This window comes from Lissotriton vulgaris, chromosome 9 (genome assembly GCF_964263255.1).
Source record: "Lissotriton vulgaris chromosome 9, aLisVul1.2, whole genome shotgun sequence".
In the NCBI taxonomy this organism is placed as follows: Eukaryota; Metazoa; Chordata; class Amphibia; order Caudata; family Salamandridae; genus Lissotriton; species Lissotriton vulgaris.
The window spans coordinates 1054710687-1054727212 of NC_141697.1; the positions used below are offsets into that span (position 1 = coordinate 1054710687).

The 16526-nt window shown below is 44.1% G+C and overlaps 1 protein-coding gene across 1 annotated transcript in view; it reads right to left on the bottom strand.

Moving 5' to 3' along the window:
* The window catches only part of NUP210 (nucleoporin 210), a 519503-nt gene that overhangs the window by 344018 nt on the left and 158959 nt on the right, over positions 1-16526 (bottom strand). Inside the window, exon 7 of the mRNA XM_086939009.1 lies at positions 1454-1614. Coding sequence (XP_086795135.1) covers positions 1454-1614 — 161 coding nt within the window. The remainder of the gene's footprint in view (positions 1-1453; positions 1615-16526) is intronic.

Sequence of the window (16526 nt, forward strand, 5' to 3'; positions counted from 1 at the left end):
CATTTCAAGGGACCGACTGCAAAGCTGACCACCTGCCTGATTATGCACAGTCCTGGTTTTTAGTTGCCAGGTGCCCAGAGCCCTGGGTTGATAGAAGCAGCAGCGTAGGCAGTGGATACCGAAAGGACAGAGTGGTATCAACTGTCCTGGCCTTCACAACTGAAGCATCCAAAAAGGAGTGCAAGCTAAAAATGAAGATCATAAAGAGGCAAACGCCTGCACCTTGTTCTGGGAGGAAATGAAGATCCTGGCCCAACTGACAGAAACATCTGGCTTGTCTGCCAAGAAAAGTAACTTCCATGAAAGTGTGCCAATCGGGGGATAATCCAAAAGCTCTTAATCCCTCAGAAGATAGATCAATGGCACCACATGGGAAACCCAACGGCCCCACAGACTTGAATGAACCCCGTCACTTGTGCAAGATTCTGCTCCACTGAGCTCAAGAATAGCATAGAGTTGTTCAGTGCCATGCACTTGTGTCAAGTGAATTTTCGATGTTCGGTGTCAGATGAACCTAGCCGCCTGACTGCTCTAGGTAGCTTACCAGAGAGGAACTCTGATGGGGAGTGCAGGGGGGGAATTTAAAGCTTCCTGATGTCTTTCAATTTTCATGATTACCTTGTGTTTCAGGGGGTTCAAATCACACTTTTCTATTCAACAAGGTTTGTTATTCACTGACTGGGCAGCTTCGTCCTTTTCAACATCCTCTTCTAGTGTGAGAACAGGGCTCGACCAAGGCAGCTGAGGAGGAGTCAAGTTATGACGTGCCTGGTCTAGTCAGAACTGCAAAACACGGTACCTACAGAAGTAGGAATACCCTACACTAACCAGGTCAAACTAATCAGAATAGTGTTACGTATGAAAGCAGAGAAGAGAGATAGAGCAATATCAGACAAGATTTACAAAAATAACCTCGAGGTGTATTCGAATTTGCAGAGCACTAATGGATGAGATTCTGATCCACAGATAAAGGTGAAAACTTTGAACCATCAATTACACACTAGCGGGCAGGGACAGAGCAAGCAGTGCACGGCTTTTGTTGTAATTTCCATTCCTATCATTTTCTGTCAGGGTGCCCACCGTATTAGGGGGAAAAATAACCTAATCCTGGCCGCGGACAAGGAGTAATGTGTCCAAACATATAACATGTTTCTCATTGTAATGTTCATTCTATTACGTCAGGCATTACTACTATATAATGGCAACCACCGTCATTTTAATATTATTGTAAGATCAAACCAGAAGATAGCTTACTGTTAGTTGAAACTGTCTCCATGGGACTTATTAAACAACTGAGATGTCCTAGCGGCAACAGTAAGACTACAAATCTGCATTTTATATAAGCAGACAATTCGAATGGTAACATAAATAGAAACACTCCAACTGTATATAAAGAAAACAATCAATGTTCATTAACTTATATTAAGGTGCTTTCATTCAGACAAAAAAGGATATTTTTGTGCCCAAGTAACAGGTTTGCCTGACCCTGCTGCAATGCAGTGACTGTCGAGGTTGCCTGGTCTAATCTGCATACTGGCCAATTCGGAACACTCCCGGGGCTGACTATGTTGTTCTGCAGCTGTAGTTCATATTGGTCAGACGGCATGATTAACTCTGTGTAGGAAATAAGGACAAAAAACAGAAATAAAACAGAAAAAATGTCTTAATTGTAGGACCCCAGAAAGTTGGCAATTCTTTGATCCACTAAACATCATTATTCTTTATGTGGGTGTAGATGTTATTTCTTTTACACATTTGTAGTCCTTACAAAATTTACGACTGCCTCCATTAGGGATAACACCAGTAGAACAGCCAGCACATTCTGTTGAGGTGATGACATGCTACACAGTAGTTAAAACGAAATATTAAGAATTAGCAGCCTGTTCTAAAAAGCCATATTATTCATTGCCTCACAACAAGGAGAATTAACCCATAATTAAAAAGAGGCTGGAAAGTCTTGCTACCACTGGAAATGTGCTATTATTCTTTGCAATTTTTCTTTGAGCTGAAATTGAGTGCGCTTCTCTGATGACTTGTTAAAACGCATTTAGTATATCTACTAACTTAATAAAATAGCAAACTAAGTTATGTTAATTTCATATTAAACTTTAATATGAATTCACACAAGGTGCCCAATTAAATGCCGAAATGTATTAACACATATGAAAGTCACAGCTTAATTACACAGCGGTTAATTTTGATTAGCAATTCAACAACTACATGAAGAGAAACTATTTATTATCCAAGGAGCGTTTCAAGCTCCTAGCACATGGACATAGCTCTAAATCTATGGCCTCAATAATTGACATCAACTTTTATTACCAGTTTGTTTGCTTTCTGCCATGTTTTGATGACTTTAAATGAAACGAAATAGCAACCACAAATAAAAGTGCCAACATTCGAATTTCTAGTAAATCGAAATTATAGTAAGTATATTTTTTTTAAGTAAGCAATATGGTCATAACTTTAAGGAATGTCTCTACTTCTTCCAAAATAATGTCCTCATAGACGCCAATGATGACCCACCTGTCCTTCATAAGACCCTCCAGATCCCCTATCACGTGGTTTCATTGAATTGAAGGTATGAATTCTTCTTGCCTTGAGAGAGTTCTGACTTCTACATGTTGGTGCTAAAATAAAGACTACATATTCATGAAGCACTGAAGAAGACTGGTATTTCTTGGTCAGTAAGTCTTGAGGCTCTGAAAAGATTTTCGGTCTCCCAGAGAACAATAGTTAAACTGCTTTGCAGGGAGGGAGGAACCAGACTTAATTCCAATGGGCACATTGCAGCACAGGGAGATGCAGGCTCCACAAAGCCTTTGGAGGTAGATTTCTGGATCACTCCTTGCTTCACCCTTTGGTGATCTATATAATAACTTGCCAATTTACTCTTGAGAAGGTTTTGACTGGCAACGGGACATCCTTCAGAGCAGCTACTGTGCAAATGTTTGGCAATCGAATAATCTCTAAACAGAAGGCCAACAAGAGGTTGGCAAATAGAACATAGACGTAAATACAGAGGTCATTAAGAAAATAACAAATAACTGCTACCCAGGAGTAGTCTGAAAACTAGGATGCCAGAGACTGGGCTCACTGTGGAGGCAGGAAATGTGAGAGGAGAGGTAGGTTTTCTCCTTAAAATTCACAAGCAGGTCTTGCCTTCACAATTTCAATGTTTCCAGAGTAGTGGTATGTCAAGCCCATTCAAACATCGAGTGCAGCTTTTGGTCAGTCATGGTCAAAGGTGTAGAACAGCCCACATGCCATTCGACTGAGGAGAGGAACCAGGCACTTTGAAAAGGCGCTACATTACCCCAAACCTCTCTGCCATAGCAAAAGGCAAACTGCCCACCTGGTTTGCTTCACTGCATGACCTTCACTCTACACTTTACATTGCACTTAAAGAAGTCTGAACACAAAGTATGTGCACTCTATATGTTTGCTGCAGGCTATCAAATGCACTTGACAGCTGCCCCACAGGGCGCTCTGTTTCACACAAGAACAAACATTTGGAATTCTGTCTGGACAAAATTTATGAGGAAGAATGGATTTCCACATAGTCTCCACATTAAGATGTTCCTGTCACATTAAGAAGTTAAAAGACAACATGATCTATAATCCAGGGCAAAGGTGCTTTATGATGTCTTAAGACATATCTCACCTATTTTAATTCAGAAAACATGGCTTCATATGTTTAAAAGAGGTACCAGTCAGCAGTTTTTCGCAGGCTTGGGCCCTGTGCTCCCACTGCAGTGGCCATAACAAAGAGATTAAAAGCTGTTCTCAAGATTCATATTTTTTTAATATTATTTCATGTATCTTTTCTACATTTTCCATCTTCTCTGAATGTCCAGATCGGGGTGCGCTTCAAACTGTTGACAGCTGAAGTCAAACTACGAATAGCAAGCAATTGCAAATTTATGTGGAAACACTTTAAACGATCTACCTTAAGAGTGAGGTACTTGGGGCAACAGAAATAGAAGGCTTGGAATCCAGAGTGAGCAGTCATGTGAACAAATCCATCAACACAAACTAGGACATCCAAACACTGCCCAGAACATTAAATAAGGCTGTTCTCAACATTTATTTTATTAAAATGAAAGAAAAGGCAGAGAGATACGTTTTGACAAATAACTGCATTCATACATCATCAAAAATATGGTATGTGCGCCATACCGGTCAGTAATATCCTGGAGCAAGAAAAATTTACGACTCGGTTTTTAAATGTTACAAACAGAAACAATTGTATAAGCATGACAACGTAATCTGGATTGTTAATCTGGCAGAACAATCTTCAGCATTACTTTAGTTGAGTGCATTATGTAGCATGTGGTATCTATTGTACAACGTCATTGCATGTCCAAGTCTCTATATCATACAGTATGCATAGTTTATAGGTACTTTACTCTTTTTATAAATTTAGACTATCCGCAGCCTTGTGTCTAGTGCAGTATAGTCTGAGTGGCTCACATATGTTTTTAGGGTGAGATGTAGTATTTGATGCGTTATTGCAGTAGATAAAATCTATTAACAAGTTCTTTATTTCCATCTAAAAGCTATTTTATGGCCATCCTATCTTTAGCGAGTATTTACTGACTCCTTTGGGTACCTCTGTCATATAGGCCAACTGTACCATTAAGTGGAAGAAATCTACAGTAATTCCTGTAATGAGTGCTAGCACTTCAACTATAGTCTACCACAAAGTTAGTTACAGCTTGAGCATCTTGGGTCAACGTCCCCAGGTAAAAATCTATTCTGAAGGAGTTTGATATTTTCCCAGGTGCCACAAAGTAAGGTATGTTGGTGTGCCCAAGAGCCGCATGGATGCAAGCCCAGTGGCAGTGGGGCTTTTTGTCAAGTTGTATCTGAGTCGAAATTCCTCTACCGCACCTTGGGGTAAGCCTTCTCTGCTTACTATCAATATCGTAGGAGAATAAAGTGTCAAAAGGAAGTAACTTAATCATTGAATTGGAATGAAATGAAATTGCACAATGTGAAGCCATAAAACTGGGATTATACCCACTACCAGACCCTCACCACCACACAACTACTTACAAACTCACAGACCCATACAACCACTCACACACCCATACAGCTATTCATTCAGACCTACAAAGCCACTCACACACCCACTGACAAACCCATACAGCCACTCACATATCCTCTACTTGAACTATACTGCCACTCACACACCTACTCGCAAAGGCTACAGCTAGGAAATAATTCTTTTTTTAAACTAAAAAAACAACAACAAATGTTACAGGGATGTTATAGTTAGAAACCAACCAACATTGACAAAACATAGAAATTCACTTATAAAAAGCAAAGGTTACAGGGACATTACAGTTTGGGAAATAGAATTTAAAAAAAATCTTAAATTCACTGAAAAACCCAAAGGTTACAGAGACGTTCTAGTTAGGCTCAGATTTCACATGCACAAAGTCAATTATATTTAGTGCTAGTTACCTGAACTAACTAACTTACGGCCCTGCAATTCACTGCTGGTAACCTTACATATTACATCACTCATTGTCAGTGACATAACTGATGACATCATCCACACAGCCACCCATACACTCGCTTTCCCATACAACCACTGAGACAGCCACTCACAAACTCATACAACCACTTACACACCCAGTTACTCAAACACCCAGTCACACACCAATACAACTACGTACCCACTCACACACTAATATACAACTCATTCACCCTTTCACACATCCAAAACAATTGCTTTGTTTTTTAAACCTCCCCCCTTCCACCCCTATTGAGTGTATTGTGGCTACCCTGGGTAGGCACCAGGGCACCCACTTTCAATTAATGGGGGCCCCCAGGGGATGGGGTTACTGGAGCCAAAAACGGCTCCCTCTTTTTTATTTTAAGTAGTAGCCCTGGGGGATGGTGTCCCCATCCTAAAAAGATTTGGGGAGGGGGGCCATATGGACCCCACCCCTTTAATGAAATTTAAAAAATACAGCACTGGTGACATGGTCCCCCCAGGGTCTAGTAAGGATCTGGGAGGGGGGGCGCAGGGCTCTCCTCCACTTTAATAATGAAAAAAGACCCTAGGCAATAGAGTCTTGGGGAAGGGTACCGCACGGCCGCCCTAGCTATGCACTCCTAATAACCCCACATATTACATCATTCATGACATTTTCTGTGATATCATTGACAATATCACTGCGACATTTCCAATTAAATTGTTGATGAGAAAACTGCATGGCTGGTGCGCAAATTATAGTTAGTTAACTTAGGACACGAGTCATAGTTAATTGAGATAACTAGAACTTTAACTGGTGATTTTTTGTGTGCTTTTTAGAGTTTAAAATGTTACATTGTTACAGAACATTTCACCCAACTAGAACATTAGTTTAATCTTCATTTGTTTCCAGTGAATATATAAGAAAACAATACCCTTTCAGGCTTAGAATACTGTATAAATTATGCAAAAAAGGAAAAAAGGAACTAGCGTAGTTTCAATTTTAGGTGGAGAGCAGCTCCTATATAGAACACCCTACAACACAATCAACACTAAATCTACTAACCTCAAATGTCTATTTTCTAGCAATCCTTTTAAAGATAAAATTATTATATATAGATATATATATATATATATATATAGATATATATATACATACATACATACACACACACACACACACACACACACACCCACACACACACACACACACACACACACAGACTCCCTCCAAATCTACTGAAGAAGTCTGCGCTCAAGATGCAAGTATTCTCTTTGATTTTAATGGCAGTCAATATTCACTGATGTTAAAGTTCAGCAGCTTAAATTCAGGACGTGTTTTGGCCGTCCTTTCAGCCTTTTTCAACTGATAAGAACACTGCTATCTTCAGTTATTTAAATACTTGCACTTGGGTCCAATCAGACTGAAGAAAACAAGTTACTTACCTGTAACTTTGGTTCCCCAGTATTGGTAACTTTCATAGATTCCCATGCTTTGTATCATTCCCCGTCGTCGGAATGGGAGCCTCGGTACATAGAAAAAAACCATAGTAGTAAGCACAAAGTGAAAAAATAGGCCTAGGCCTCATCTCATTTTGTAGCTTATCCACCTCTTTTTGTAAAAGAGACCAAAATTCTGCAGCAGCCAATCAGAGCAGCCTCACCCCATAGAACCTTCCTGAGAGAAGCTCAGAGCCTCAGATTTTCGTAGCCGTTGTAAATAGCTATCCATCAATACCAGAAGACTGAGCTTTCCCAGGGGAGGTGGGTGGGCGCATGGGAATCTATGAAAGTTACCAATACTGGGGAACCAAAGTTACAGGTAAGTAACTTGTTTTCTTGCCCCAGTATTGGAACTTTCATAGATTCCCATGCTTTGTATCAGAGTAACCAGCAGTAAACAGAAAAGCATATTTTGCCATACATGAACCTGAAAATGCTAAACATCTCTGAAAAGAACAGCAGAACACATAGGATCATAAAGTATGACAAGAATGCAGTTATACAAAATATGCAATAGGAAGGCGGGATAGAAAGGAAAGCTCACCGACTTATTGGAAAAGATTCCTCAGGACTGCTTGGCCCACTGCTGCATCCTCCTTCACAGAAGAATCCAAACAGTAATGGCGGGTGAAGGTGTGGACACTGCTCCACGTTGCCGCCCTGCAAATGTCCTTGATAGGGACTCCTGCGAATAACGCCGCAGATGAAGCCATGGATCTGGTAGAGTGAGCACGAACTGCTCGCTGCAGAGGTTTCCCAGCCGCTTGGTGACAACATTGTATAGTACTGGAAATCCAACGTGAAATACATGCTTTAGAAACTGGACAACCTTTGCGTGGAGCGCTGAAGGAAACAAACAGCTGAGAAGATTTTCTGAAATGCTTCGTTCGCTCCAGGTAGAATTTCAGGCATCGTTGAATGTCCAGAGAGTGCAAAGTTCTTTCCGCGGGTGAAGAAGGCTTTGGAAAGAATGGTTTCAAGACTACGGGCTCATTTAGATGGAATTCCGAAGGTACCTTCGGGATAAACTTAGGATTTGTCCGTAGAATCAGCACATTATTCTTAAACTGGAGAAATGGTTCCTCAATCGTGAAAGCTTGGAGCTCGCTTACTCTGCGAGCCGATGTCAGGGCCAAGAGAAGAGCCAGTTTCCAGGAGAGAAACTTAAGGTCAGACTTATGAACCGGTTCAAAAGGGGCTTTCATGAGAGATGACAAAACTAGATTCAAATGCCAGGCCGGAGGAGGCAGCCGGACTGGAGGAAAGACCCTGAATAAACCCTTCAGGAATTGTTTGACAATCCTTGCTGACCATAGGGAAGGACCTGAAGATGAACGTCTGAATCTAGAGATGGCTGCCAGATGGACTTTTACAGAAGATGGAGCCAACCCAGATTTCGCCAGTGAAAGTATGTAAGGCAAGAGTTTGTGAGGAGAAGAAGTATATGGGTGCAAACCTTCCCTCTGGCACCAAACACAGAATCTCTTCCATTTAGCACGATAGGTCTTGTTGGTACTAGGGGCTCGAGTCTGAGCCAGAATGTCTCTACATTCCCTTGAGAGATCTAAACCCTGGAACTCTCTGAACTCAGGAGCCACGCTGTCAATCGCAGTGACTTCAAGTCCGGATGTAGAACCTGACCGTGAGACATTGTTAGCAAAGTTGGAACAGGATGCAGGAGAACTGGCTGGTCCTGGGAGAGGAGAAGAAGTTCCGAGTACCAAACCTGTCTGGGCCATGCTGGAGCGATCAGAATCATCCTGCACGGTTCCACCTTGAGTTTGCTGATCAACTTCGGAATCAGTGGAATGGGAGGAAAGGCGTAAACAAAGGCGCCTGACCAGGCAATCAAAAGCGCATTCCACAAGGATTCCCGATGGTGAACCCTGCTTGCGAAGGATAGGCATTTGGCGTTCTGGGGAGTCGCAAACAGGTCGATGGATGGTGTCCCCCATCGCGCAAAGAGCTCCTCCAGAACGGTCTGATCCAGTTCCCACTTGTGAGAGACTGTTCTCTGACGACTCAAAGCGTCCGCCCTGACATTGAGTGTCCCCGCTAGATGTTCCGCTGAGAGGGAGACATTGTTCTGGATTAACCAATTCCATAGCGTTTGGGCTTCCTTGGAGAGGGTGGAGGATCTTGTTCCACCCTGTTTGTTTATGTAGTGCATGGCTGTAGTGTTGTCCGTACGAACCAGCACTGCACGGTTCTGAATCCTCGGAAGAAAAGCTTGAAGCGCCAACCGGATAGCGAGAAGTTCCAGGAGGTTGATATGGAACTTGCTTTGCACTGGACTCCAGTGACCGCTGACCTTCAGCTCTTGGAGGACCGCTCCCCATCCTTCCATGGAAGCATCCGTTGTTACGATAAGGGGAGATGGTGGAAGGAGGAACGACAAACCCTTGGAAAGATTGCCTTTCTGCAGCCACCAGCTGCCTGCTTTTCTCATTTCCTTGGTAACGACAATCTTGTCGTCGAAGGATCCTGTGACTTGCCGCCACTGTCTGTCCAATTGCTCTTGTAGTGGACGCATCCTGAGCCTGCAGTGCGGAACTAAAGGAATGCAAGATGAAATCGATCCGAGAAGCGATTTGTACCTGCGAACTGTTAGTGTCTTTCGAGATTGGAGAAGACGAGCTGAACACATTAGTTTGGTCTGGCGTTCCTCCGATGGAAGGGCTAAGCAACTGTCCGTGTTCAGGATGGCCCCTAGGAACCTTGCTGACTTGGATGGGCATAGGACCGATTTCTGCCTGTTGAGTCGAAGACCTAGTCGCTCGAATAGATCTTTGCATGTTCGGACTGCACTGGACGCTTCTAGAACAGATGGAGCTTTTAGTAGCCAATCGTCCAGGTATGGAAACACTTGAATAGCTTGCTTCCTGAGAAAAGCTGCCACCGGAGCCAGAATCTTTGTGAAGATCCGCGGGGCGGACCGGAGACCAAATGGCAGTACTTTGAATTGAAAGTGGCTCTTGCCCACTGTAAATCGAAGATATTGCCTGTGAGCTGGATGAATTGGAACGTGGAAGTATGCGTCTTCCAAATCTAGGGTTGCCATATAATCCCCTGGATTGAGTAGACGAAGGATGTCCTGAAGAGTGACCATCCTGAAGGACAACTTCACGAGATAAGTGTTGAGCTGTCGTAGATCTAAAATTGGACGCCACTTGTCCTTTGTCTTCCGAACCAGGAAGAACCTGGAATAGAACCCTTTCCCCTTTTGCGAAAGGGGTACAGGCTCTACCGCCCCCTTGGTGAAAAGTTGGTGGGCTTCGAGATGAAGGAGCCTGAGATGTTTTGGAGGGAAGGCATCCGGCGCTCTCGTTGGAGGAAGGTCTTGAAACTCCAATGTGTGTCCTTCTCTGACAATCTGTAGGACCCACTGATCCGATGTAATAATCATCCAGTTGTGTAGGCAATGGGCAATCCTGCCCCCCACTGATGTGAATGAGGGAACAGGAACAGTGGAAAGAGCCACCTGGCCGCTATTGTTTCCTGGTGTTGTCTCTTCTTTGCTGCCCCTGACGTCCTTTAGGCTGCTGGCGAGAGAAAGAACCCCTTTGCGAGTATTGAGGCTTATACGTTTGGTTGGACTGAGATCCAGAAGAGTAGCGATTTTGATTTCCTCCTCGATAAGAAGAAAAACCTCTACCTCTAGCCCCTCTGAAAGGCACTTTACGATACTGTAATGAACCCAAGGACTTAGCTGTATCCGTGTCCTTTTTGATGCCTTGCAGGGCCTCATCGACGTGCTTGCCAAACAGCATCTCACCGTCATATGGCAGATCCAAGATCTTATTCTGCACCTCCTGCCTGAACCATGTGGCCTTCAACCACCCTTGGCATCGCAGAACCGCTGAGCCAGCAAGTGCTCGGAATGCGGTGGTTGCTATATCCATTGCCACATCAATAACCTCCGAAGAGGCCCGTTCCCCTTCGAGCAAAATCTTCTTCACCTCCTCCTTAAAAGAATCCTGCAGTTCTTCTACAAATGGAGCCAGGTCGCACCACATTTGCCGATCATAGCGTCCCAGAATCGCTAAAGCATTGGCTGCTCTAACCAGGAGACTGGCCATAGCTGAAAATCTTTTGCCTACATTGTTTAGGCGCCTGCCCTCCTTATCCGGCGGTGTAGTCATCGGCGTAGAAGGATTCTTGGATTTGCTCTGGGCAGCCTGCGAAATGACCGAATGCAGTTTTGGTTGGCCAAGCAAACATGCCGGACTGCCATCAGGTGCCTTGTACTTCTTTTCCAGTCTCGGAAGCACCGGGAGGACTGTGGCCGGATTATGCATGGCCTTCAAGCCCTCAGACCAGACATGCTCAATGATCGGGATGGACCTCACCGATTTTCTGAATGGTTCCTTAAAATCATATAAGAAGCAGTCCGATTGAACCGTGGTCACTGGGAGACCAAATCTTTTAGATGCCCTGTCCATTAGGTTGTGAAACCCTCCAACGTCCGCTGGAGGCGAAGTAATGTTATCTGGATCGGTGTTGTCCGGATCTATAGGGTCAGTAGTATTCCATGGCGCCTGTTGATCTTGATCAGGATCCGCTTGCTGGTCTGCATCTGAAGACGCAGCGTCATCATCAGTATCCTGCACCTGTACCACCTCTTGTGGGTGCACTTCCGGCGCAGTGGCCCGCTCTCTTGGGGGCAAAGAATGGTCTGCCACAGGTCTTAATGTCTGAGGCGGAGGTGTAGGGGGGCGCACCTGTTGGGTGTCTGGAGGCGCAGGGAAACGTTGCCGGTAGTCCTGCAACATAAGTCGTAAATCCGCCACTAAAGTGGACGGTATTGCCACCATCCCTTCAGGAACCGGACGTATAGGCTGCTGTGGAGGCATGTGCCTGGTAGTAGTGCGCTCCTCTTCATAATAATGCTCTGGAGCATAGTGCTGTCGTTCCAACTGCTCTTCCTCAGAGCTAACGTCCTGCACCTTAACCTGGAGGTCAGAAGGGCTATAGGCCTGACCAAATTCACTGAAAGTCTCTTCATCAGAGTCCTCTTCTAATAGCAGGCTAGGAGGTAATTTCTGAACCTGGCGAGGAGACGTCATCTCTGGCGTTATTTGCCTTCTTTTCCGTGAAAAAACATGTTTTTCAGAAAATTCCGTCGTCGACGAGGTCGTCGTCGACGAGGTCGTCGTCGACGAGGCCGTCGTCGACGGCAAGCTCTTCTGGGTCTGTGTCAACGGTGGAAGTGCAGACGTAGGCATTATATTCATCGCCGAGGGCTGCGTCGTCGACGAGGTGAAACACGTCGTCGACGATGGTGGTATCGTCGACGGGACCGTCGACTAGCTCGTCGTCAGCAACATGGTAACCGGCGTCGTCGACATCGTCGTCGAAGTCGTCCTCGTCGTCGACACCGCCGTCGACGCCAGCCTTGCAGTCATCGTCGTCGACGTGGAGATGGTCACTCTCGTCGACGACGAGCAGGATTCCGGAGCCTTGAAAACCGTCGACGGTGTAGGCGTTGTCGACACAGCCGTCGTCGACGAGCCCGTCGACGAGGCAACCTTGGCAGAGCTGTCCTTTTTAACACTCGTCGACGACGTACCTGAGAGTTTGGTCGTCGACGACTTCTGCTTCTTGTCTGAAGCGACCTCCTGAGCAGGAGTTGAAGGCTTCTTGACCCCTCGGTCTTTTTCTGAGGGAGGTGAAGAGATTGAAGAAGTCTTTCTCACCTTCTTTGAGGGCTGTTGCTCCTCAGGCTTACCCTGCCTCTCCTTTTCACCTCGGTGAGGAGATTTTTGGGCAGCAGGCCTGTCAGACCTATCAGAGGTCCCTGGTAAGGCCTTGTGACGGGACTCGTCTGAAGCAGAAAGGGGGGACCTACCCCTCTTCAGAGACTTTCTGGATGACACCATCGACGAGGAGCCCTCACTGTCCGAAGAGATAATTTCTTTCCGGTCCTTCATCTTCTGAAGCCATGTGAGGAGACGTCCTTCCCTGTCCCTCAAGGTCTTTGCTGAGAAGGATCTGCAAATCGGACAGCCTGTTGTTTTATGGTCCGGATACAAACAGTAGATACAATCATCATGTTTGTCCTCGACAAACAACCTCCTCTTGGAGCAGGTGGCACAGGCTCTAAAGAGGGCTTGCTTCTCCGACATGATGAGAAAATATCCAAGTAGTTGAAGAAATAACAAGAAAAAACTGAAGAAAACTGAGCAGAGCTCAATGGAGACTCCCTTGCACAACGTGCGGTAGAAAATCTGAGGCTCTGAGCTTCTCTCAGGAAGGTTCTATGGGGTGAGGCTGCTCTGATTGGCTGCTGCAGAATTTTGGTCTCTTTTACAAAAAGAGGTGGATAAGCTACAAAATGAGATGAGGCCTAGGCCTATTTTTTCACTTTGTGCTTACTACTATGGTTTTTTTCTATGTACCGAGGCTCCCATTCCGACGACGGGGAATGATACAAAGCATGGGAATCTATGAAAGTTCCAATACTGGGGCAAATAGTAAAACTACCTTCCTGCTCGACACCACTTTACATGTGATCAAGGGGTTCTCCCCGAAACGCATTGAGTTTTGTCAAAACCAGAAATAAAATACCGCTTTGCAATCTATTTGGGCTATGGCATTCTGCTTTGTGATCGTAGGATCAACATTTGTACGAATATTTAGGTACACGCCGTCCCGCAGTAGAACACCGCAGGAAAAGGGAAGGGTGAGGCGACTGCGTTGCTTAGCAACACTCAGCTGAGGGATAAATATGAGGAGCAGGTGCCCAGGAGCTGTGAGGTGGGACAGGATAGTGGACAAGTTGTATGTTATCATCGTTATATAGACGATTTATTCATTGCATGGGAGGGGGCAATGTGTACAGCAGAAAATTACAACGAAATTCTAAACAACAATGATTACAATCTACACTTCACAGGGTCCATTAGTTCGGCTGCAGCGGACTATTTGGACCTAAGGGTGTTTATTGATAATGGCCGCATACAAACTGCACTTTTCAGAAAAGAAACTGCAGTTGGTCAAAAGCATACCCTACGGAGAACTATTAAGACTCCGGAGAAATAGCACGAGGGACCAGGATTTCGAGGTGGCTGCTGCCTCAGAATGCCTGGCACGATTCAAGCTCAGAGGGTATGGTAAGGAGCTGCTGCAAAGTGCTCTCAACAAGGTGAGGAGAGTCCTGAGGAAAGAACTTCTGCGTGTGAAATCCTGTAAGAACAAGGGTGATGAGAGTAAAGGGAAATTTAGAATGATAACCCCATTTTCATCTGGGGCAAACGATCTAAGAGCTATGCTGAGGAAGAACTGGCACATTCTCCGGACGGATAGTGTGCTGAAAGACGATCTATCAGTGCACCCCCTAGTGACCTTTAGCAAAGCTAGGTCACAAAGGGATATGCTGGTGAGAAGCCATAGGGAGAAACCAATCCCAAGAACAAATACTTTACGGGAAATGAAGGGTTTCTACCCCTGTGGCCGCTGCATGGCCTGTGCGGCCAGCAGAAGAGTCCTGACATATGACATACTGGATACAGGGAGAACAATGGAAATAAAGAAATTCATCACTTGCAGCACCACCTATGCAGTTTATTGTTTGGTTTGCCCGTGTGGGCTTACGCTACATCGGGAGCACTATTAACCAACTGAAAATGCGAATATTAGAACACCTTCGAGCCATTGATAAGGCGGATACGGCCTATCCAGTTGCTCGACACTTTGCAGAACTGGATAAGAGAAATAGGAGCAAGCTGCAATATTTTGGATTAGATCTGTACCACTGAATGTCAGGGGTGGGGACCAGCTAAGACAGCTCCGTAGATTAGAGCCAAGATACATCATAGACCTATCTACCAAACATCCTAGGGGCCTGAATAGCGGGGAGGAGATGGCAGTCCATTTAGGAAGGGGAAGAATGAACAAAAAAGATTTAAAAAGACAAATAATCTAAAGACATGCTGTAGAACTTGGCTGAGATCTAGATTTGATATCAATTGGTTATATATGGAGTATTATTGATCTTGCCCAAACACGCAAAACTTAGCTATAGGGACATATAGAAGTGGCCAAATAGGGGTGAAATGAATGAAATTTTTTGGACAACTACAACTATTGAATTCTCCATGTATAACTTTGTGATAGGCCGTGCAATTATTGTAACTTTTGCAGTTTACAGTTTGGTTTTGATTTTGATGTTGATTCTGAGTAATGCATAATATCATGATTATAATGGTTTATGTTGTTTAATTTTTGTTCTGTTCTGAATGGATAAAGTGACCAACAATTTGGGGAGTTTAACGAGGGACCTTAGCCGATCCACGGCTAGATTTTGTGGTATTTTCCAATGCTTAATGTTATATACCCTCTGACTTTACACAGTAACCAATTATGGTTGCATGAGATGTAGTAGATTGCAATTAGAGAGTATACACTCCAAGATGGTGACTGTGTTGTTGTAGAGGAGTCAGTCCCTTGTCTTTTTCCAATATGGTCGAAAAACTTTATTTACATGTCAGAGAGCAGAGTGTCTCCGACACTGACGAAGGGGAAATGCCGAAACGCGTTTGTTGTAAGGTCCCTGCAAAATAAAGAAACTGTGGATCTGTCTCATCCCTATGGAGTGCTGTGTTTTCTGCGCGTATTCTACATATGAGGAAATGAGGGACGTGGAATTTGAGCATTATATATATATATATATATATATATATATATATATATATATATATATATATATATATATACATACACACACATACACACACACACACACACAGATATAAATATATGTACAAATTAAAAAAAAAAAAAGATTAAAACATGATTGTAGATAAATGATAAACAGAACTAGTCTTTTTTTACCCACTCGTCATCCGTAGATATTGCTACTCCTTGCACACGCAATCTAGGACCATAAGGAATCGAAGACAGAAACATGATATTGGGTCGCTGCAGAAGAAAAACTGGTGCTGCCTTTCACTTCACAAGGTTATCCTATTTTGTTAGTTGGTCAGAGCAGCAGAAGTGCGTGTTTTGTAGAAACGTTAAATTACACCGTTTCTATCCCCTTTACAATAATTCTGATTTTTTTTTATCTTCCTCAAAATATTCCAATATTGGTGCTAGAAAACTGCATAATCCTTCTGGAGCACTTTCGAGTAAATTACAATTTCACCAAGTGATCTAGGCTATAGTCATAATAACAAATATGCTTTCCCAGCGTCCTCGAAACATCTACTGCCATGAGGGTGCAACTGAATGCAAAAAAACGTAAGGCAACCTTTGCTACTGCTGCTGTTGTTGTGACTGTCCAGTATTGCACTTTCTGCTCTCAGGGTGTAGCTGGATGCAGGGTGAGCTCCTGTGTAATTTACCTCCTTCTCAGTGTTACTGCCTGTCTTCTTCTGTCTGTGGAAACAGTCCTGCAGGTGTAAAAAAAAAGCCTTTTTCCCAAAAGAAAAGGCCTAAAATGCAGGTGTGCCTCCTCCTAAACCCTCTAGAAACGAAACCCTTCACATTTACATAAAGTGCCTGCCTTTGGCAAGTGCCTCGCCCGTTCATTCACTTT